The sequence below is a fragment of the Lathyrus oleraceus genome, chromosome 1 (genome assembly GCF_024323335.1).
Source record: "Lathyrus oleraceus cultivar Zhongwan6 chromosome 1, CAAS_Psat_ZW6_1.0, whole genome shotgun sequence".
In the NCBI taxonomy this organism is placed as follows: domain Eukaryota; kingdom Viridiplantae; phylum Streptophyta; class Magnoliopsida; order Fabales; family Fabaceae; genus Lathyrus; species Lathyrus oleraceus.
The window spans coordinates 165,111,453-165,137,301 of record NC_066579.1 but is presented as its reverse complement, the minus strand read 5'-3'; the positions used below and the strand labels follow the sequence as shown (position 1 = coordinate 165,137,301).

Genomic DNA, 25,849 nt, shown 5'->3' with positions numbered 1-25,849 from the left:
TCAATTAGAAGGTGTAGATTATTTTGACACTTTTTCTCCTGTTGCTAAAATAACTATGGTTCGAGTTCTCTTGTCTCTTGCAGCTATAAAACATTGGCATCTGGAGCAATTGGACGTTAACAACGCCTTTCTCCATGGTGATTTACAAGAGGAAGTTTATATGTCTCCTCCTCCTGGCTATGATAATTTTGGATCTAATAAAGTTTGCAGGCTCAACAAATCTTTGTATGGACTAAACCAGGCTAGTAGACAGTGGCATGCCAAATTATCTTCAGCCATTTTTTCTTTGGGTTTCTCTCAGTCCGAGGCAGATCATTCGTTGTATACCAAGCAAACAAATCACAGTTTTACTGCTCTTTTGGTTTATGTTGACGATATTGTGTTGACAGGCGATTCTCCTTCAGAAATTGAATTTGTCAAGTCTTGTTTGCATCAGAAATTTCGCATCAAGAATCTTGGCAAGCTGCGATATTTCCTTGGCCTGGAAATAGCACGATCAACATCTGGTATATTCCTTAATGAAAGCAAATATGTGCTTGAACTGCTTGAAGATACATGCCTGCTTGGTGCCAAACCTGTCTCGACGCCCACTGATCCACACTTGAAGCTATCCTCCACTGATGGTGAACCATTGGAAGATCCCTCCACATACCGCAAGCTCGTTGGACGATTATTATATTTGACAAATACGTGGCCTGATGTTTCTTTTGCAGTGCAACACCTCGGCCAATATGTGGCTAACCCGCTGATCCCTCATTACCAAGTTGTTCTTCGTGTTTTGCGGTACTATAAAGGGTGTCCAGCTCATGGAATATTTTTCTACAACACTAGCCCCTTAAAACTTCATGGTTTTGCTGACTCCGATTGGGCACGCTGTCCGGATACTAGGAAATCTGTGACAGGGTTTTGCGTTTTGTTAGGTAATTCTCCCATTTCATGGCGCTCTAAGAAGTAGAATATTGTTTCCCGTTCTTCAACTGAAGTCTAAGAAGCATAATACTGTTTCCCGTTCTTCAACTGAAGCGGAGTACCGTGCTCTTGCATCTTTGACATGTGAGGTTCAATGGCTTTCTTACCTCTTTGTTGATTTTCAAATTACATTTCCTACTCCTGCATCCTTATACTGTGATAGCAAATATGCCATCTATTTGGCACATAATCCTACATTTCACGAGTGCAGCAAGCACATTGAGCTGGATTGCCACGTTATTCGCGAGAGGCTGCATTCCGAACTTATTCATCTTCTTCCAGTTCCTTCAGAGTCCCAGCTAGCAGACGTATTTACCAAGCCACTTCATGCACCACTTTTTAATTCCTTCATGTCCAAGTTGGGTTTATGCAGCATACATACTCCAACTTGTGGGGAGGTATCAACATAAAAATAGTGGAGTTAGTTATTTAGTTACTTTTTAGTTGGTGTCAGCTGTGATAAGTTAATCTTTTTTTCTGTTTTGCCCTTGTAATCTTTTAGTATATATGACTGTACAACATTGGTTCAGATAAGAAATAATGAGAAAATTCTACAATTACTTTTAATCCTTTTCTTCAATGAACCGTTTCTCTCTCATCTACAAACACCACCATCTAAACCTATTCCTTCCCCTTTTTTCCTCTTCCCCTACACTTAACAACAACCCCTCAATGGTGGAGCAGAAGCTTCATTGATATTCACAAATTCATGCTGAAGAAACTATAAAAGATTTTGCTTCGACATTTCAGTAATAAGTCGTTTAATTAGCAGCAAATCAATAGATAATGGATGATGTTTTGTCTGCAAAGGAATGGGTGGCATTACATCTGTTCTGCGAGCAAACCTTTACAGTTACATTCTTGCTGCAAGAGAGAACATATGGTATAAGATGATTGTGCATAGTAGTTCTTGGAGGGATTTATCGCATGTAATGCAAGATTTTTTACTACAATGCAAACAAATGAGCTTATATATAATGAAATATGTTTAATCTACAAGCATGAAAACAGATGGAACTGTAGTTGTGGAAACCAATTTAATAAAATTAGATCAAATTATTTTACATTCACGGTAAGTTGTCTAGTTACTCGAATTTTTTTTTAAAATAACCATGTTTTTGAAAATAAATACGATAATAACCGGGTTTTCAAAAAATTTCCCAAAATAACCATGTTTTTTAAGGGATGCGCCGGAGGAGTTGGCGCATCCCCTATAAATTTTAGGAGCCTTAAAGGCAGGCGCCCTTGTTAAAGGGCTATTAAGGGAGGCGCCTGCATGTCATGTGTGAGAAGCTGGCGCCTGCATGGCATGTGTATTTTGAAAATAAAATTTATTTTTGCAATCAGCAAGAATCGAACACACAACCTTTGGATCAATAGGGAAAGACATTACCATTGCACCACAGACCCGTCATATTACTTTGTTTCATCATATATTTAATGAACCATTGTTCAATTGTATTTTTTAAATTGTATTAAAATAAAACACAAAATAATTTTATTAATAATGTATTATTAATAATATATATATATATATATTTATAAAAGTATATATATATATATATAGTTTTATATAGTTTTATATATATATAGTTATATATATATATATAGTTATATATATATATATATATATATATATATATATATATATATATAGTTATATATATATATAGTTATATATATATATATATATATATATATATATATATATATATATAGTTTTATATATATATATAGTTTAATATATATATATATATATATATATATATATATATATATATATATATAGTTTTATATATATATAGTTTTATATATATTTCATATATATATATATATATATATATATATATATATATATAGTTTTATATATATATATAGTTTTTATATATATATATATATATATATATATATATATATATATATATATATATATATATATATATATATATATATATATATATAGTTTTATATATATATATATATATATATATATATAGTTTTATATATATATATATATATATATATATATATATATATATATATATATTTTATATATATATATATATATAGTTTATATATATATATATATATATATATATATATATATATATATATATAGTTTTATATATATATATATATATATATATATATATATATATATATATATATATATATAAAACTATATATATATATATATTATATATATATATTTTATATATATATATATATATATATATATATATATAGTATATTATATATATATATATATTATATATATATATAGTTATATATATATATATATATATATATATATATATATATATATATATATATATATATATATATATAGTTATATATATATATATATATATATATATATATATATATATATATTATATATATATATATATATATATATATATATATATATATATATATATATATATATATATAGATATATATATATATATATATATATATATATATATATATATATATATATATATATATATATTTTTATATATATATAAAGGTTTACACTATTGAGCAAAATGTCAGTTGTTTGTGCAAGATGAATGTGAGTTGAAGAATGCGTGACTGTGACCAAGAAAATTTGTGCAAGGAAAGAAGAAGAATGACCACTGCATTCTTCCGCACTCAAGAGCAAACAACTGACATTTTGCTCAATAGTTTAAACCTTTATATATATATATATAAACTATATATATATATATATATATATATATATATATATATATATATATATATATATATATATATATATATATATATATATATATATATATATATATATATATATATATAACTATATATATATATATATATATATATATATATATATATATATATATATATATATATATATATATATATATATATATATATATATATATATATATATATATATATATATATATATATATATATAATATATTATATATATATATATATATAATATATATATATATAAACTATATATATATATATATATTAAACTATATATATATATATATATATATAAAACTATATATATATATATATATATATATATATATATATATAATATATATATATATATATATATATATATATATATATATATATATATATATACATAACTATATATATATAAACTATATAAAACTATATATATATATATATATATACTTTTATAAATATATATATATTATTATTAATAATACATTATTAATAAAATTATTTTGTGTTTTATTTTAATACAATTTATAATACAAGATTTATATTGTCTTCATCAACAAATGTACAAACTTACATTGTTCTCATCAACACAGAATACAAAATTTATATATTTGCACATAAAATGGAAAAAATAAATGATGAAGGGAAACTAAAGTCATTTCAGTGATACTAAAGTCATTTCAGTGATATAAATCATTTTAGTGATCAAAATGGAAAAATAAATTATCAAGAGAAACTAAAGTCGTTTCAGTGCTATAAATCTATTGTTGGAAGAAGAACATGCGTGAAATAGAAGATTGAATGTACCGCACACGTGGTGACTTTTGATGTTCGAGTGTTGATGAATGTCAATTGTTGGAAGAGTTTTGATGAGAGTTACGATGAAAATCGCTTTGGGTTTTTGCAAAGAGAATGACGATATGAAGTTAGAGTGTTGATAAATAATGAAAAATTAGAGTCTAGTTCTATGAAGTATTTCATGCAAAAGAGAAGTCAGGTGAGTTTCCAAAAAAAACTGACGTGCATGTCTTAATTAAAAATAAAAAAATATAAAAAATCACCAAAACCATATTTTGAAAATACATTTAAAATAGAAATCACGCCGGTTTTTTTAGAAAAACTAAGAGATTTGAATATATAAAATTAAAAATTTAAAAGGACTTTTAAAAAAAAATTGAAAATATTAATGCAAAATATATTACGTATTAGTTAGACCATGTAACCAGGTTAATACTAATAAAAATAAAGAAAAAAACATTAACAAAGAAAAAAAGTGAAGCTGGAAAGACTCAAATTGAGAAATAGTAATTAAACCATTGAAGAAAAAAGTAAGATGCAGTAACTGAGATTCAAAGCAAGCTCCCTTATAGCTATATTTTCTTGATTTTTAAAAAACCCCGAGGAATAGGTTGCATATATATTGTTGCGGCTAAAAAATCACAGAGTCACCACCATATTTTATTTGTTAATAAGGAACATGAAAATAATGATAAAACCTATAGTTATAGGAGAAACTATGTTTCGGGAGTAGATTAAGCAAGTGGAATGTATTAGACATTCTTCACCTTCATTGTACATAAATCGGATCATGTTCTAATTCTAAGGTTAATGTGTTTGTTTCTAAGGGAATGTTTGCCTATGTCATTTATTATTTGCTTAAGGTATTTATTTACAAATAAAATATTCTTATTCGGAGAGAAAGATTGATTAATGAAGTTAGACACAAAAAATGTTTTACGCCTCTATGCCTACGTACTTTCATGTTAGATGAATAATCAGAACATCGTAGTTCTTCTAAATTTTTTTGTTTGTTTGATTGTTTTTAGATTATTGAAAGTTCTCAACGCATTGATTATGGAGAAATATTTGATTTAGAAAATGCCTCAATCCACAAGGGCAAATGACTTTAAATTTTAACTGTATTGAGTTGATTTTAATTAATTTGGTAATTATAAAATGTTATACTTAATTTAATTAGAAATAAAATAAAAATTATAGGCCTAAATATGGTTTACTAGTCAAAGTATGGTTTACTAGTCTACAGATCCTAATCTGACAGATCTTGTGGCATGCAATCATAGCCCTAAATATGGTTTACTAGTCAAAGTATACAGGACGGAGGGTAGATATGCAAAATCAACCCAAGAGCATGGTACACACGAGTGTATGGTGTTCTAAGTGAGTCAGCAAAATGATTGGTTGCTGACCATCCACGTGAGCATTACATGGACTAAACTAGGGGAGGTATTTAAAGGAACCCCAAACTGAAACCCTTTGAACCCTAACCCTGGTTGATGAACCCTAGCTGGGTTCAGATGAACCCTAACAATCTTCCACCAAAAACCCAAGAACCATAACCCTAGGGTTCTTATGATGAACCCTAACCCTTTTCGTGAGGAACCCTAATCCTAAGAAGATGGACATTCATCTTCTACTTCCACCAAACTCTAACCGCTGCCCTGATTTCACCCCCACCTACCCAGATCCACACTAAAGATTGGCTGGTCCATAGATCAGCCTTCCCTGAACCCTAATCAAACCCCCAAATTTCCAAAATCAAACAAAATTCCTAATTCCCCAAACCCTAATCCCTTTCAGTTTACCCTAATTTCAAAATTAAACCCTAAACTAGAACAACAATTTGTAAGACCCCAGTTTTACCCATAAGATCCCTCATGCCATCACATCAACTTGGAATTAGTATTGGGATCACACTTTAGTATCCTCCTCACCCCTTATTCATTGGATTTGCATTGAGAGAGATTACCAAGCACATTTGATTGTATCATACTTTATTTTTCCTTGTTTACTAACTAAAATACCAAAAATATGTCTAGTGTAGTTTTGTTTCTTTTGTAGATAGTGTGTGCATCCTCCTGTGCCTTATCAAGTTCACAACTAGAAGTTTGAGACCCTCAATGCAAAGAATCAAACAAAGCATAAGTACAATTGAGTTCTAATCATCATATAAGACGTGGCATTCGCATAAATTTGATGAAATTTATCACAGTAAGTAATTCATTTTCAAAAATACTAAAAATAGTTATATGTTCAAAAATGAATTTCTTTTATGAATCCTAAGAATAGAAAAAAAAATTAAATATTAAAGAGAATCTTAACTTCCTTCAACTTTATTTTTAGTTTTGTTTTTCAATTTTCAATTTAATATTGCACTACTACAATATCCGAGATAATAAATTATGTTGGTACGTCGATTTTAGTTAATAACTGGAGAGTTAAATCTTATCTATTGTCATATATAATTTGTTTTAAATCTCATTTTGACTGACCTGTATCACTTTTTACACAAGCAAAATATTGACAGAACCAGAATCATATCATTTTAATTGTAGAAATTTACCATATTCTTATCAACACATAATACAAGATTTACATTGTTTTCAAAATCAAATGTACAAATTTACATTATTCTCATAAATACATAATACAAGATTTATATTGTTTTCATCAACAAATGTACAAACTTAAATTGTTCTCATCAACACAGAATACAAAATTTTTACATATTTTCACATAAAAATGGAAAAAAAAATGATCAAGAGAAACTAAAGTCATTTCAGTGATAAAAATGAAAAAAAAAATCAAGAAAAACTAAAGTTACTTCAATGATATAAACCTATTGTTGGAAGAAGAACATGCGTGAAATAGAAGACCGAGCGTACCGCACACATGATAATTTTTTATGTTCGAGTATTGATGAATGTCAATTGTTGGAAGAGTTTTGATGAGAGTTACGATGAAAATCACTTAAGGTTTTTGCAAAGAGAATGTCGATATGAAGTTAAAGCGTTGATAGGTAATGAAAGGTTAGAGTCTAGTTCTCTGAAGTATTTCATGCAAAAGAGAAATCAGACAGGTTTCAAAAAAAAACTAATGTGTATGTTTTAATTAAAAATAAAAATCTATAAAAAAACACCAAAACGAAATATTTTGAAAATATATTTAAAATAGAAATCACGTTGGTTTTTTAGATGGGAAAATATATTGGAGGCTCCTTCAAAATTACTAGCTTTCAAATTTTGGCGGCACAGGTGTTAAAGGATCTACATAAGTAGAATCTGATACAGAAGAAACATAATCAACTCCTAATCTCTCTGGAAATTTAGGAAGATTTCTATTCGCAAATGTTAAGAGATAAATGGGATTTATCAAAACTTTTGAAACCATTTTCCTGGAAGATAAAGATACCAAATCACCACAAGATTTCCGAGAATTAATAGCTGGTGTAAAAAAAGATTCTCTAAATCGCCGAAAAAAGTTCTTCACGAAGGGAGTGGAAATAACTGGCCTAGGTGGATGTAAAAAAAGAATCAACAAAATATGCCAAGAATCCCACCTAGCTCGAAAAATTCACTAAATTTCTATCTTCAACTCCTACAAAAGTTGGGTTCTGGAATATATCTACAGGGCTCAGTTCCTCAATATTGAACCGAAAAGATGACCGAGGTAGATCATTAGGAAATTTATTTTCCCACCTTTATGGCGTGGGTAGCACATCTGAAAACCCAGAAATGCCCTCATGTCTTTTAGGAGATGCATATTTAAACACACCAAACCCCATTTTTGCCAAAATTTAGTCTGGAGATGCATCTGCGAATATTTCTGGAGTGAATTGAAGATGCATATGTGATATATTATTTGCATGTTTCTTGGCATAAGCGTTGTTCTAAGTTTGCATTTTTTATGAATTCAAAATCATTTTAATTAGAATAACATTTTGATTATTTAATTCAAACATTAATAAACATGAATATCGTAAAACAAGGTAATGCATTAATTAAAAAATATTCAATCATATTACAAACATTGTTCTCAAAGTATGGAAACAATACTAAAACATCCCAAAATACAAATAAAAGAATAACCTATTGTGTATGCCTAATCTTAAACCCAGACTCCTCCTTCGCTACCGGTAACCCAAGGCATTATGTGCATTGGTAATAATGGATTGTGCTAGGAAAACCACATCATTACCATCTCTCTCAAACAACTCAAACTCTATGTCCTCATACGTAATCCACAAGATATTCTGACATATCAATAACGCAATGACATGTCCATCCCTAGCCTGCCCATTCATCCGGATCTCCTCATTAGTAGGCATAGGTGGATGTCCACGAGTGTTCGATGTCATGACTTGGTGCAAGACATTATAGAACCAAGTCATATAACCGTCCACATAAGACCATTGAATTGTGGATGACATACTCTGATATTCCTCTAGTACCAGATGGCTCTTGTAGTCCGCCAGTATGTCATCAAGGTGTTTGTGGATGATGTTGTTAGGAGCAGGCACAAAAGGGGATCTTAAAATGATATGCACACATCCAAAGTAACTCATGAATCACTCTGTCAGATACCTGCACATCAAATTCGTCCCACATGCTACCATCCAGAGTAAAATGAAATGGGCTCGAACATAACAGTGTTCTGGTGAGTGTTTTATGGTGTCCATTCAATGACATCGTGTTGAGCCCGATCAATATACACACGGAACGGCTGCACATGATCATTCCCTCTTAGTGGGAAATATAGGCAGGCATGTGGCCAATCCTCAATACTCTAGCACACGATCAAACCCGTGTATGCGGTGAAAGTGGGATAGGATACATCCCTGAACATGAATAAGAAAAAAAATAGTAACAAGTGTAAAAAAATGGTTTTAATATTAATAGTGGCTATGGAAATTACTCTCAGCATGGTGCAAGAGCCTATCATTTTCTTTGTCGTCCAAAGATGACATTCGCTCAGCTTGGAGAACAGGTATACCAAAGAGGAGCTCCTAGCTCCACTTGTAAATGGCTGACAAGTCGATGAAATACTTAAGGTATTCCACATCGACATAGGTTGCACTTTTGTCCATAAAATGGAGGTCCCAATAGGAGGAAACACCTCAAAGCACACTCTCAATGGTAAGTAACCTGTAAACCATCGTCGTCGACATTCTCGGGAAACTCCAAGTTTTCTTCATAAATCTTCTCCAAGAAAGAAAATTTTCCATGTGCACCTCTGGTGCTCTCACATAAATCAAGGCATCCATTGGGTCAGCTCCCAAATAAATGACCATCATCTCTTGGGCTTCATTAGTTTGATCCTGGAATGATCAAGTAACCTTCCCCTACTGGGAAGGTGTAGAAGGGAAGTAACATAATCCAATGTGACCGTCATCTCGCCAATGGGGAAGTAGAAATATGACATTTCCTTATGCCATCTCTCAGCAAAAACCCTTGTACATCGTGGCTAATGATCTTGTATCCGGAGCAACATAAGCCTGCAAGATCGGATTATTGGAGGACACTCTGGAACCAATGATCCTTGGGCTGATAAAGCTTCAGAATTTTTATGTTGTGGTTAATAGGCTTCAATATATATATATATATATATATATATATATATATATATATATATATATATATATATATATATATATATATATCAGTCGCAAAGCAAGTTTTTAAAGCATATAAATAATAATCGTTAACAAAATAGCTCTCCGACCCAAACATGCCCAACAAAATGATCTTTATACTATATATGTAAGGAGGTGTCAAAAGGTTCTCCTTGAAAAGGATCTGCAAGTGGAGGAACGCCATCATGTGCAGTAACAAGGGCTTCCTCCCAGTCTATATGATTAAGGAAGATGTGCCTCTAGGTTGAGGACCCTTATGATAGAAGGCTCATAGAAGTCGATGTTTCCCCCCTCATAAGGTATAGGGACGGTTCCTCTCCTAACTCTCGCCTGCTCATTCTGAAACATAGCCATCTAACGTCAAATAGACACATGTTGGGTCTTACGGCCGAGTCTCAGTCTTCCGTCGTTGTTTGCAGCCATTTTTCCTGAAACAATACGCGAAAAAGACACTAGTTAGCATCCAGGAAAGTTTCGGATATGCATCTCTAAAAACCAGTAAACCTCAAATTCAAAGATGCATCTCTGAAAAAACGTATTTCTTCATCAATGGTAGAAACTGATACCAGTCTTTCCCTAATAACCCAAAATGCAATCAAATCATAGTACATGTCTCTAACAACTATTTATTATGATTTTCACTACTACCTGGGGCATTTATAACAAGTTATTTAAACTAATATATATTAAATAAAAATAAAAATAAGTTAAATGAGAAACTTAATCAAAAAAGTGTTAAGGATGAATAAGTTGAGTTGGGATTGAAATGCTTAAAGTAGAGGTAGTGCTTATCCTTGAAGAAGGTTAAAAATAAACTGGAAGTATGTTTCTACGAGCTCCAATGAAGTTGAGATTGAAAAAGTTTTAGAAAATAAAGATGAAGAAGAGGGGGGGGGGGGGGGGGGGGTCTGGCGCGATATATGTACATTAAACACGTTCAGAGTTGCATCTTAGTATTTCTCATGGATTTGAAATTAAGGGTTATTCAGAGATGCATCTGTGAATAAACCCTAAAATAAATATGAAAATGCATCTCCGAATTAAATTTTAAAAAAGTGAGGCAACTGTGTGTTCGGAGATGCATCTCTGACCGTGTTTAATGTATGTGCATGAAGGATTTAAACTTAGTTCAGTGTTCATGAAAACATATTGAACTGAAAAGCCGAACATGAAAAATAAGAAAGACACATGATCAAAACTGATGGCAATTTCTTTTTTCACCCCTTATGGTATGACTCACACCCTTGGTTAATTTTATATTTTCATATTTTCAAAAAACTCAAAAAATAATAATTTGTAGACTCTTGATTTGATTTTATTTGATTTTTAGTTGTATTTTCTGATATTATAATTTTATTTTAATTGTTTTTCAATTTTCCAATTATTTTCTTAAATATGAACATTGTTGATATTTTCGTATTTGTTGCTTCATTGATCTATTATATCCGTCAATTCAGATACACCCATACTAAATTAAAAAAAAACACACACAACATAACACTTTACAAATATGCATATCCTAAAACACTAGTGCATCTAAAAATGAATCTATGATAACTGAGGATTTTTTTTGGATAATAGGATGCAAGATCAAAATTCAATTTCATTATTTTCATTTAATAAAATATTATGGAAGACAAAAGTTATTATTAATTATATAATATGTGATACTAATGACCATCTTACAATGTAAATCTCTTGGCTTTCGACAAAAATAAGAATTTATAATTTATTTTGAAGGTACAAAATTATTATCCATGAATTAAATATTTTGCCATAATTTGAAGCACTTGTACACTCTGTCGATAATCATCAACAACTCTTGCGAGTAAAGCACTGGTTTTATGTTGATGAAGACTATCAATACATTGAAGAATGTATTCCATAACATCGTCTATGTTTTTTACCATGGATGGATACTGCATGTTCGTCAAATCCATTGATGCATGTATAAGCTTAACAGTGACACCATAAGCACTGACAAAATTTGATTTACATTGAAGATAATAGTTTATTTCAGTAATATTATCAATTTGATAAATCAATTTAGTTATTAATCTATCAGTGTTGGTTGAATTTGCAATAAGAGAATCCATTATGTAATCTGTGAGATCAACGAGACTTACACCTTTCGCACCTCCAGGTTTTGAGTTGAGAATATTTGAACAATATAATGTGTCGGAGGATTCTTTGCAAATAATATCTACTTCAACAACTTTATTTAAAATTGAATTGGAGGAAGAAACATATGCAAGAAAAAGCACCAACAAGAAAAAAGAGTTGTGACTCATCTTTATGTTTTTCTTTTCTTATTAATATTTCTGCTTTTATTTTTTTTTTGTGTTTTCCTAATTGATTTTAGGTTTGGTTTTATAGTTTTCGTTTGTCAACTTCACAACAAATTATAATTATAATATTTGATATGCATTGATTATTCAAATTATGGTCAATAAATAAAATTAATTATAATCCATAAAATAATGTTTTTCCTTAGTATATTTCCTTTTTGTGTTTGTAATTGATTATAGACTTGATTAATTTGCATTCATGAATTAATTCAAAATCAGATGAAACAATAAGTCTAAAACTTAATTTTCAAGCAATAGGGTTAAATCTAGCTCATAAGAGAGTTCTGTAGCTTATTATAAACTTTCCGACTCTTAGAAATTATTCCGTAAATTTACACATAAAAGAGATCCGGTTTATTTAAAAGACTGATACAAAATTAAAATGTTAATATTTATATGAATTAACTATTCTTATTAAGGTAAATAAATACAATAAAATATAATTAATGCAAAAAATTTTTTTTGAAAAAATAATAAAATTTCATCACATGTGAATTTTGGAGACTTCAAATAATTTTATTGATGTATCAAAACGTCTTTGAAAAATGAAATCAACCTTCAAATTCACACTTTTACGGTTGTATTTTCATTATTTTTAATTGGGGTTTCTATAATCTTTTCACATCTTTTCATTAAAAATAACATTTTAAATTAGCACAAAATAATAATAATATTAATGATAATATTTAGGTTTAATTACAGTTTTAATCTTTCTATTTCATATTAATTAAAAAAGATATTTTATTTATTTATTTGGTTTTCAAATTTATTTATTTATTTTAAACAATTTTGATCCTAATGCTTTAAAAATTGATGATATGTTATTTTGTTTTTAATGAAATTTACAAAACTCAAAATATGTGGATATTTTTCTATTCCCTTTATCTTAAAAACAACACAAGTTTCTTCTCAGACTCATTTTCTTAATCCTTTTATCTTTTTATCAATTATTTTTTCTATTCTAATTCTTCTTTCTTGATTTTCTCTTCAAGTTTCAAATCAAAATCCTATTAAATTACAAGATTTTCTAGATTTTCATTTAAAAAACCTATTTTTTTACTTTCCATATTTCATTAAAACAAACCATCCTAACATGAAATCTATTTACCATTATCCAAAGCGATATTTGGAAAGATAATTAAGAGAATAAAAAAGAAAAGGTAGATTTTAGAATTTCAAATTATGTCAGATGTGCGTGTGACCTAGTGGTGAATGTTTGAATCTTTAGAGTGTACTCTTCTCAAAATTTTATATCCGAATTTTGCTAATTACAAATTATTTATAAAAAAAATTCAAAATTTTATTATATTAATAATAATAATTATTATTATTATTATTATTATTCAATTTTCAATTTAATGTAATATTTGGTACTCTTAATAATAAACTATTTTAATGACACATTGGTTGTGCCACATCACCAAATCATTTGTCAAAACCATTTAAAATTAAAATTGAGCATTTATTACGAGTTAAAATAAAGAAATCAAAATTGTAATTTAATTAAATATTTATATTTGAAAAAATATTTAATTTATAAAAATATTACTACCTCTATCTCTTAATATAAAATCCTTTTGAGTTTTTTTCTTCGTTTTTATAAGATCCTCTTCAACTTTTGTGCATACATGATCTTTTTACCCATATATCTCTCTTAAAGTTGCATCTTTTTCTACAATTCACACTAAATAATCTTATAAAATAGTCTAAGTGGTTAGTACTCCGATATACAATTTAGTTCAATATTCAAGATGAATGTAATGAAAGCAGAGACCGGAGATTGTGCATTGTTCTTATCGTGTGAACTGATATTATAATTTAAGTTAATATAATGAATTTGAGATGGATTAGGCCATGGTCATTTGGGTCTTTGCCCGATCCGTAACAGTTGTCCTCAAGGCTTTATCGAACACTGAAGGAGTCGGAGAAAACCTTAAATACTTTTGATCGGACTCCATTACATTATCCGATGTGAAATAAAACTAAAATGCTAGGGATCAGTTTTTAAAGTGTGATGGGGAACATGCACAATTAACATAGTTCCATCATTGAAACGCTATAGGATCATTTTTTGACATGTCAAGTGACGTTAGTGCTGTTAAAACAGACTATCCGATCCTAAATAGACTAGCCTTAACGGACCTCCGACTTTTTAGTGTTGGGCTAAAAATCCCTATTATAATATGGACTTAATAATTACTACCCGAGTCCGACCTTATATGGACTTCGGGCTACCTGATACTAAACGGACTTTTTTTTTTAAATGACCTTTTATACAAAAATTAATCTAAAACTCCCTAATATTTAAAACAAAAACAATAATTTATTATTATTATTTTAAGTATAATATATTTTTAAATATTATTTTATTTTATATTTAAATATAATATGTCTAAATTGTATAATACAATACTCAAATATTTAACATAAAAGAAACCAATATAATATAAGAAAATTGTGAAGTAAAACACAAAACAATTAAATATTAATTTGATTATATTAATGTATGATATTTAAAAGAGAAAGATGAATAGAATAATGTTAAAATTTAGTGAAGTGAAAAAAATCAATGTGTTATTTTGGAGTGAGACATTATAAATATTAATATAATTTTTAATTTTTTTTATAGTCACATGCGTTTAGAGATCTACTTACGGCCCATACGAGCTAGCCCTAATGGGCAACGAACTTTTTAGGGTCGAACTAAATAAGTTATAAAAATTATGGACTCTAATTTTTAGGCACATGCCCTGTTATGTTTTGGGTTTGGCGGACCGTGTAACACTCAGTTTTTAAATTAAATTATTTAATTAAGTTAAATATGTGCTTAAATGATTTATTGGTACGAGGTTGGGTAGAATTTACATGAATTATCACCACTTTTCATAAATTAAAATTAATAGAAATTGAGTAAAATATGAAATAATGAGATAGGAGGGTGAAAATTGAATAATGAGAAATTTAGGGTGGTAAAGAGCGAGAGCTGGAAAGGTGATATATATATATATATATATATATATATATATATATATATATATATATATATATATATATATATATATATATATATATATATATATATATATATATATATATATATATTAATTGGAATTAGATTTTTGATTTAAAAAGGAAAACAATGAGAAAAGGTTGGGAGAGAAAAACATAGTAAGTGAGATTTTGAGCAAAAATGCAAGAGTGGAAAAGAGGCAACCCAAGGTTGGAGAAGAAGCCATAACCAAAACATTAAATTGTTGCTGAAAATTAAGGTAAGGGGGATTACTGTAATATTGATGTCAAATGCATGAAGGGTAGAGAGGGATCCTCACCTTTCTCTAAGTTTTTATCTTATTTTCCTCCATTGTTGATGTTTATGTATTTTTGGAAGAAAGTTGTGTATGATATGTTACGATTGTTGTGAGATACATGAAATTCGTGATATGTTTTGTGTTGTAAATTATACATGTCATGATATGAATCTGAATATTGTTGTTCATGTGAATTATGATTTGGAATGATGAACATGTTGATGAAATTGGGATAGAATGATGAATTAGTTGATTAATCTGTAAGTAACTGATTAGATAATCATAATATAAATTATACATGTTGATTTCTGTGTGATTTTGGTAAATTGGGTTTGAAAATGGAGGGTTTAATATCTTTTTTGTCCTATATCTTAACTTTGGGGTTCATTTTGGTCCCTTAAGTTAAAAAAGGTTCATATTGGTCCATTAACTCTTTAAAAATTTTCATATTAGTCCTTTCGTCTAATTAGTGACGAATTTAGCGACTAGTTTTTGAGTTTTTGGGTCACTAATAAGACAAAAATGACTAATATGAAACCTTTTGAAGAGTTAAGGGACCAATATGAACCATTTTTAATTTAAGGGACAAAAATGAACCTCGTGGTTAAAATATAGGACTAAAAGGTTATTAAGCCAAATTGGAGCTTTGAAAGAGGTCCAATGGCAAAAATCGCAGTTCTGCTTTCTGTACAGCGGTGAGAGGCGTCAATTGGGTGACGAGTCAACTGTCACTGCAAATGGGTGAGCTTACGGGCGTGAGCGTGATAACGGAGAGACAGTCATGGTATCCGAGACGGCTTTGTGTGTGGAAAGAGTGATAGACACATCATGACGATCGTCACGACGGGTGGGTTGACCGTCATGACCTGAGTTGACAAATTTTGAGTTGCCGACTTAATTTTTCGAGTTATTTCTAATTCGAGCGACTATTGGTTGCTGTTTTGTTATGTTTGATGAGTTGGTGAATAAAATTGATATTCTTATGTGTGGTGTGAATACTCGTGGATGTATGAGTATGTGTTGTGGAATGCTTGTATGATTCGGCATTATTGAGCCGTAATTGTAAAGCATGATTACTTATGTTTAGATTGTGGCCTTATTTGGCGAGTATTTTGTCTGAGGGAGGCCGATGAATGTTAATGACATTGGTGTGTTATTGTGCAAGATATTCATGAATTGGTGATTATTTAATTCTGTTTGGGTGAGATATGAGTAAATCGTTGATGTGATTGATTCATAAATTGATGATTGTTATGTAAGATGCCACCCTTGCTATCTTTTGCAATGTTAACATATTTTGAGTGTATTGTTACTCATGTTTTCTTTGTTATGGTGTTTCGCACTCACTTGGAGTACCGATAATCAGGTAGATGATTAGTTGTTTTTGAGCTGGAGGATGGCATTGAGACCTCTTCATTTATTTAATATTTTTCGCGCTATTTAGTTTTCGTTGAGATTTAATTTGTAACAATTGGTAGATTGTCTGCTCTGAGTGATGTAGATGTCTCGAGATAAGATAATTTGATTCAAGGTACATGATTTATTAATGGTGTTTTTCTGATTTCTATGATTGAGACTAGTGAAACACATTCATTTATATCTCTTGATTGTGTTGATAAGTTGAATCTTAAAGTGTCTTCTATAATTAGAAGTATGGTCGTTGATACCCTAACTAATTGTTCGATGATTGCTTCATTAGTGTGTTTGAATTGTCCTTTGACCATTTATGGTAAAGACTTTGGAGTTGACTTGATCTATTTGCCTTTGAGTCAAATCAATGTGATTTTTGGGATGAATTTGCTAGAGCTCAACCATGTGTATATCAACTATTTTGACAAGACTATGTTGTTTCCCGAATCCGAAGAGAGTAAGGATTCGAGATTGATGTCCGCTTGTCATTTTGAGCTGTCTTTGAGGGAGGATGATTCGTTATGTTCGCTTCTTTATAGTGGAGATCGATGTTATGTCTAGTGATATGTGAGTGGTATGTAAGTTTCCTAATGTGTTTCTTGAGGATATTTGTGACTTGACGCCATAGCAAGAAGTTGATTTCTCCATATATTTAGTACCTGGTAATAGACCTATATCGATAGAACCGTATATGATGTCTGTATCAGAGTTGAGTGAGCTAAAGAAGCATTTAGAAGATTTGCTTGAGAAGAAGTTTGTTAGACCTAGCATGTCATCATGGGGAGCGTATGTTCAGTTAGTTAAGAAGAAAGATGGTAGCATGAGGTTATGTGTTGGTTACCCATAACTAAATAAGGTTACGATTAAGAATAAGTATCATCTTCCCAAAATTGATGACCTTATGGATCAATTGTTTGAAGCTTGTGTGTTCAGTAAGATTGATTTAAGATCAGGTTATCATCAGCACTTGACGTTGTTGTTCGGTGTGTCTAATGCGTCAGGTGTGTCCATGGAGTATATGAATAGAATCTTCCATCCTTTATTGGATCAGTTCGTTGTGGTTTTCATAGATGACATCTTGGTGTATTCAAAGTTAGATGAAGAGCATGCAGGTCATACACAAGTTTAGTTGCAAACTTTGCAACATAAGAAGTTGTATGATACATTATCGCAATGTGAGTTCTAGTTGTGAGAAGTGAGTTTCCTTGGTCATGTGATTTCAAGTGGTGGTATAGTAGCTGATTACTCTAAGATAGACGTGGTGTTGCAGTGGGAGAATCCTAAGTCTGTTATAAAATCATAACTATTTTTGGTTTGGTTGGTTACTGTAGAAGGTTTTTAAAAGAATTTTCAAAGTCGGCCTTGCCTTGGACTTAGTTGACTCAGAAAGTTCAAGCTTATGTGTGGGATGCTTATCGTATCTCAAAAAATATGTTCCTTCGCGATGGTCGCGGAAAAGAAATGATTCAAACATAGTTGCTACCGAACTTTATTTATTCCACCGAAGGAATAGGGAAATATTGATAAAACGTTTAGAAAAGAAGAAGATGACCGTCACAACCAAATTCAGGGTTTTGGTACGCAAGGGGAATGTATCAGCACCTCTCGCATCCATTGTAGTCAACGAGAACCTTTTAGTTAAATTTGCGATTGAATGTTAGCCATTGTTAATTATTTTCTTCGAGTTATTGGAAGTGTAAAATTAAATGGGTCGCAAAAATATTTTTATTATGGTGCTTGACAAGATTGCGAGTCTTGCTCCTATGTATCCTCGTGTACAATTAGAAATTCAAAACTTCGTAGTTCGTACAAGACAAAAAGATGTTTTTGGTTTTTATTCGTTATAATTAGTTTCTTTCATTAGAAATTCAAAGCTTCGTAATTCCTACAAGACAAAAAGATGTTTTTGGTTTTTATTCGTTATAATTAGTTTCTTTCAACTCAAAAATCAAAATTTCGATCTTTTTAACTTTACATTCATAGGATAGAAATTGGTATTCAAATAATTAATCTCTAAAATTCGACAACTTATTTTATTACTTTGAATTGTCATACATTTGCGACGTGTCATTTTTCCGTTCTAATACTAAACTTATAATTCATGGATAAAACTGTTATTTTTTAGTCATTGACTATGCTCGTACATAATACTATTGTTGTTAATACCCATAGTCTACTTATACTTTTCCTTCAATGAAAATTTAGCATCGACAAATTCAAGAAACTGAAAGATTTCATAAACTAGTTTTATAGTTATTTAATGGTATCTATAATATCATTACCCAGTTTTATAGTTATTTAATTGTGATTTCTTACAATCCATAAACATCATTAATTTGTTATGTTATGTTGAACTTGAATCATCTTAAACTTTTCCTAATTGATTCCATATCTAAGTATCTCCATGACCCTTGAACATATCTTAGTCTTAATCATACTTAACTATTCTTGATCCATAATAATCACAATCTTTTCTTGATTAATATTGTGTATCTTCAAAACATACAATAAGTCTTTATAAAGTATGTTTAGGTTATCTAAATTAGTGTTTACTAATTTTAAAATAACTTTTTTGGAATTTTTACAATGTGTGAATCAATTCATCAAGATCCATAATTCGAGTCACCAAATTACAATGCGGAAATTCTGAAAATAAGACTATGTAAATCAATTCACTAAAACCATGTGACTTGATTCACTCATGTGATTTTACAAAATTCAAAATTTTAAATTTTTCTCTCAAACTTCAAACATGTTTTTTAAGAAATTAATTTGATAGTAAACCTGTAGCTTTTAATATGATCCTTAAGTTGAAGGGAAGTAAAACTACTTTTCAAGAATCAATAATCTCTTGAATTCTAGTTACAAGTAAAATGTTATTTCACAAACACAACATACATATCAAGTTTTGATCCTATGAAAATTTGAATCCATTCCCATAAAAATGTGAATCGTTTCATGCTAAAGAACACTCAATTTTTAAATCAACAACTTTTTAAAAAAATACACTATAAAAATAGTTATTCATCATTAAATATATATTTAATTAGTAAAATAATAGATGCAATTAACTAGGGGTGTTCAAAACCAAACCAACCCAATAGAAAACCGCAAACCAAACCAAACCAAAACCGCAAAAAACCGCATTTGGTTCGGATCCGTTTGTGTCATTCTCTAACAAAACCGCACGGTTTGGTTTGGTTTGCGGTTTGTATTTTTCAAACCGAACTAAACCAAACCAAACCGCATGATGTTACAACTCAAACTTCAATTATCCCACATCCAATCCAAAACTCAAACTTAGTATGCCTTAACCTTACAATTAAAAACGATTTTCCCTTACTCACACTTGGGATTTCAATTTCAACCTTCTTAAATCTCTCACAGTAGTATTGCACATTCTTCTCATCTTCTTTACGATGTACGTTTCGCTTTTTCTACTATAATATTTCATCTCTTATGTTCTTTATTTTTTATCTTTTATGTTACTATTTTCTCTTCCAATTACGTTTTTATCGCACATTTCTTCTCAAACACGCATCTCATATGTTCTTTTTTTCATCTTCTCTAATCTCTCTTCTCATATGTTTTTTATGTTTTATTATAATGTCTTTGATATTATTTTATTCTACTATTATATATATGTTTTCTATTCCATTTTTGTCTAATCTAATTTTGTGTATATTGAATGCGAAGTTTTTGTCTAAATATGATAAGTTTTTATGTTATTTAGTAACGTATGAATGACTAAATACAAAGTTACGTTTTTCTCTATAGGTGTATGTATAACTCAATAAAAATATTGTAAAAAACCGAACCAACCGAACCAATCCAAACCGCATTGGTTGGTTTGGTTTGGTTTGGTTTTATTTATAAAAGTCAACCGAACCGCATGCTTTTTTCTCTTGCGGTTCGGATGATTTTTATCGTCAAAACCGCCCAAACCGCACCGTGAACACCCCTACAACTAACTGTCTATAAAGTAAGGTGCATTTTTAAATTGGGACTTTTAATTACATCCATTGATTTTAATTTAATTGTTATAACTAACTCATATATATATATATATATATATATATATATATATATATATATATATATATATATATATATATATATATATATATATATATATATATATATATATATATATATATATATATATATATAAACTTAGAGTTTAATTGAAATACATTGACACTGTAAAAGGATTTTAGACCGTCAGTTAATCATAGACGTCGGATATTAAAAGAAGTTTGACTTTTATTTTAAAAATCTATAAAGTAATACAAACGGATGATGATGAATCGACGGTGTAAAATTTTTTACCCTGACAGTGTATACTAATTAATCTCATCAACTTATACAATAAATTATTAGTAATGTCATCAAAAAATTTTTTTATCATAGAAGGGACTTATTTCTTTTTTATAAAGTTTATGAGGTTCTTTAAATTATCAAACGAATCATAAATGCTCTTCAAATTAAATCTTATTAAAACATTTTGAGAGGATTAAGTCTTAATCGAAGAAATGAATGAATACAATTCATTATTTTCTTTAAAACTTTAACAAAAAAAAGTCAATAGAATAAAACTCCATAAAGGAGAAAAGAATACAATAGATGCAAAATAAATAGAAAATTATTATAAAACCTGAAAAGACAATCATCAGTTCCTAGAGAAAATTTAAATAGATAAACAATACTTAAGTGTAGAATTAACATGCATGTTCATTATAGATTTTACTATTAGTAAATAGTAAATTAATGTATTATTGTTAGAAATAAAAATATTATTTTAATTAGGGTTGATAAGTCAAGTTTCTCCTTAAAAAAATGAATTTTGAGTAATGGTTGAGCCTCTTCATCGGTCATATCATCTGCAAATTTGGCATCCCAAAAACCATCACAACCGACCAGGGGTCGGTTTTTACTGGTCGAAAAGTGCAAGATTTTGCAAAAGAAATGGGAATCAAATTACTGACTTCTACCCCCTATTACGCACAGGTGAATGGCCAAGTCGAAACTGCCAATAAGGTGATCATCAGCCTAATAAAGAAACATATAGGCAAGAAGCCAAGAAATTGACATAAGACGTTAGATCAAGCATTGTGGGCATGTCGAACGTCACCAAAAGAAGCAACTGGAACAACTCCATTTCGACTGGTATATGGGCACGATGCAGTGTTACCAATAGAGATTCGGGTTCAGGCAGTCAGAACCCAAAGGCAATATGAAATACCTTCTGAAGATTATTGGAGCATGATGACAGACGAACTGGTCAATTTAGATGAGGAGAGAATGTTAGCCTTGGATTCACTACAAAGATAGAAAGAAAAAGTCGCCAGAGCCTACAATAAAAAGGTGAAAGGAAAAATGTTCGCTGTCGACGATCTAGTTTGGAGGGTGATCTTGCCTATGGATAGAAATGATAGAGTTTTGGGTAAATGGTCCCCTAATTGGGAAGGACCGTTTAAGGTTTTGCAAGCCTTCTCCAATAAGGCCTACGAGGTCGAGGAGTTGGCACCAGATAGGCGAATATTAAGGGTAGATGGAAAATACTTGAAAAAATATAGGACTCTCCTTCAAAAGGCACATAAAATAAATACACAGTGCTAAAATAGAATGATGACATTAAATTGACAAAAAGTCATTGTTCAAATATTACACAAAAATAAAAGCGGTCAAAGTTGGCCGAATTTGGATTGAAAAGATTTAAGCTCAAAGTTATAATGGAGAGATGTAAGCTCCAAGGTGTCGGCCTGCGCTTTAAGCTGTTCAAGCTTCTTCTCAACAATTGAAAGCTCTTCAGCTACCGCTAAGGCATCGCCAGTGGTCTGCTCCACAGTGGCCTGGGCAGGTTTTAGAATTTCGTCGATAAAGCACGACTCCTCCTTTGTAATTGACTCCAACTCACTGTCCAAAGTAGTAATTTGACGCTGAAGGGCATCAATTTGCTGGTGTATATCAGCGGCCTTTGTTTGGAGGTCAACTCTTTTTTCATTTCCTCAATAGTCCCCAGCAATTTGGTGACCTCTGCGTCGGCATTCATCACCAACTCCCACTTTTCTTTCACAAAGGCTTCAGTAGATGCAATCTGGCGTTCATTTTCCCTAACGCTGTCGAGATGGCGCAGTATGGGAACCAGAAGTTGATCTAAAGCGTCCGTTGCACGCTTGGCATATTCTGAGAGCTGAAGATCTCTAAGTTGGGCAAGCACGCACAAGATCTCTGGACCGACGGCAAGTTCATGCATGAGAACAAAAGGGAGGTCAGGATTCAAGGCATGAAAGCGAACCTTATCCATTAAAGCTTTGGTCTTTGTTGCCTCAGAACCCATTTTGCCAGAGTGGTGAAGTTGCTCAGAGTCAGAAGAAGCATCACGCGATTTCACTAGGTTACGAAGCCTAACAATTGCTTCTAAGGCAGAAGGCTTTATCACCATCCCATGGAAAGATGAAGGAGAAGCAGCCGACAAAGGAGTAGTTTGAGAAGGTGGGTTCTTAGTGGTGTCGACATCCACTGGTCCCCTTGGATCCTACAAAGGCAGGGAAGCTGAAGAAAGACTAGAGTCAGAAATAGTCGAAATGGAGTCCGTGTACGTTGCAGGACTAGTGACCGAGTCAGAGTCACCATCACTAATCTGGATAGGCAAGCCAATGAACTCACCAGCGGTGTCGACAGATTGTAGTGGGTGAGCTGGAGAAGAACCCGAAGACGAAGGAGTATAATCGACGACCAGGTGAGATAGCTGATGCGGTATTTTTCACAAGTATACGAACGCGTCAGAGTAATATAAAATATTGTCGAATCCACAGAGACCAAGTGTCAATCTATCGTTATCTATTGTTATGGTGTTTATCAAAGGCAATCAAAATAGGTGTTTTTAGAGTGTGCAATGAAAAGTAAAGTGTTGAATAAAGTTTAATTAATAAAGACAGGGTCGAATGTAATTTACGTAATTAATTGATAATCCAAGTACTTGCTGATAGAACTACTTATGGGCAATGTTTCCTACTTTGAAAAGAACTAATTTAACGGGAACTATCGCTTTCGCGTAGTCAGAACCGAGTTGTACTCCCTAATTAAACCCTCTTATTGTCACTTATAAAAAGGCGCGCATTGAGTTAGAGTAGTAAACCTATTTTTAAGAAATATAGTATCTTGACTGAGTTGAAAAGTATTATAACCTGGATTTCTTAACCAAAAGAGGTTCTCACGAACCAGACTCTAAACTTATAAATGCGTCCGAAAATAGTTTTAAAATCTCTTTTCTTCTTAAGTTAAAAACTCCTAATGAACTAGACAAAGCGCTTTCGCTGTTTTTGAAATAGTTGAAAACAATTAAGTTTAGATAGACGTTGGACGGCTTTCGATCTTACCCAACGGAATTGAAGTGTGGGAAAACTTAAGTTGAAAGTTAAAATAGCCCTTAAGTGTTTCTACAAACAATTGTATGGATTATCAGTTCAATTACGTTCCTTACATTCTAACCTTATAAATTTAGTTAGACATGGTAAAGTAAAAGTGCATTAATTTAAATAAAAGTAGTGCGAGTGCGGAAAGTAAATAAAAGTAAAGCGAGTGCGAGGAAATAAATAATTTAAAGCGAGTGCGAGGAAATAAATAATTTAAAGCGAGTGCGAGAAAATAAATAATTTAAAGCGAGTGCGAGGAAATAAATAATTTAAAGCAAGTGCGAGGAAATAAATAATTTAAAGCGAGTGCGGGAAACTAAATAAGATAAAGACAAGTAATAAAAACCTACTCCAATCGGAGGGTTGAGTAAATTGCAAAGCGGAAATGAAAATGGCGGCAGGATTAACTTCCTTCCAAAGTGCTTTAAACTCGATTACAGACTCTATCACAGACTTGATTACACAATTATGGTAACACTCCAATGCGAAGCGATTACCACTTTAAAATACTGAATATATGCCTAAGTGAAACAAAGTTGCTCTGAGTTTGCCTCTGTTCTAAGTTTGGATGATTGTAAAAGTGATTTCGAGTTTTTATTTATAAGCAAGTAAAAAGATGGAAATGACAAGGATGCCCTTCAACTTGAAAATGGGAGGGAAACTTTTTTCCTCTTGTGGCGCCCGCCACAAGGCCATGGCGCCCTCCACAAGGCCATTTTGAGGCGCCTTAGTGGAAGTAGTGGGGAACGTGGCAGTTGAGGAAAGTTGAGCTTGGACACGTCATGGCAGGGTCTATGGCGCCAGCCATGGGGTAGGCCACAAGTACAAAATGCTGAATTTTAGGGTTTTTAGCTCTTTTTACTCCTTTTCTCGATCGGGGCTCCGATTAAAGTAAAAACCTGAAAACAAAAGAAAACATAGCAATAACACAACAAAATAACAATAAAACAACTAGAATGCATGTGAAATCGGAGTCGAAAATACGATAAATTTCAGTGTTATCAATGGCTCAACAGAAGCATTAACCTGCTGTAAGGAAAAAGATGTTGGTAAGAGAAGTACAATAATCCAAGGGAAAATACAGTGAAACAAATGATTACCTGTGTCGATGCAGGAGAGATGACATATGGATTTTCTTTCCCCAAGGCAGCAGCAGCGGGGGTGCTAGTCGACTGCAAAGCCCCCACAGCTGGATCGGGGGCCTTGTTAAGAATGGAAGTGTCGACC

At 31.0% G+C, this 25,849-nt stretch overlaps 1 protein-coding gene across 1 annotated transcript; it reads right to left on the bottom strand.

Moving 5' to 3' along the window:
- Window positions 1-11,889: 11,889 nt before the first annotated feature.
- LOC127097380 (uncharacterized) lies at window positions 11,890-12,429 on the bottom strand. The gene has a single exon (XM_051035879.1). The coding sequence runs from the start codon at window positions 12,427-12,429 to the stop codon at window positions 11,890-11,892; it is 540 nt and encodes a 179-aa protein (XP_050891836.1).
- Between the last annotated feature and the right edge of the window lie 13,420 nt (window positions 12,430-25,849).

What these genes read in the sequence shown, in the direction of transcription:
- LOC127097380 (XM_051035879.1), bottom strand. Translation starts at nt 12,429, where the DNA reads ATGAGTCACAACTCTTTTTTCTTGTTGGTGCTTTTTCTTGCATATGTT.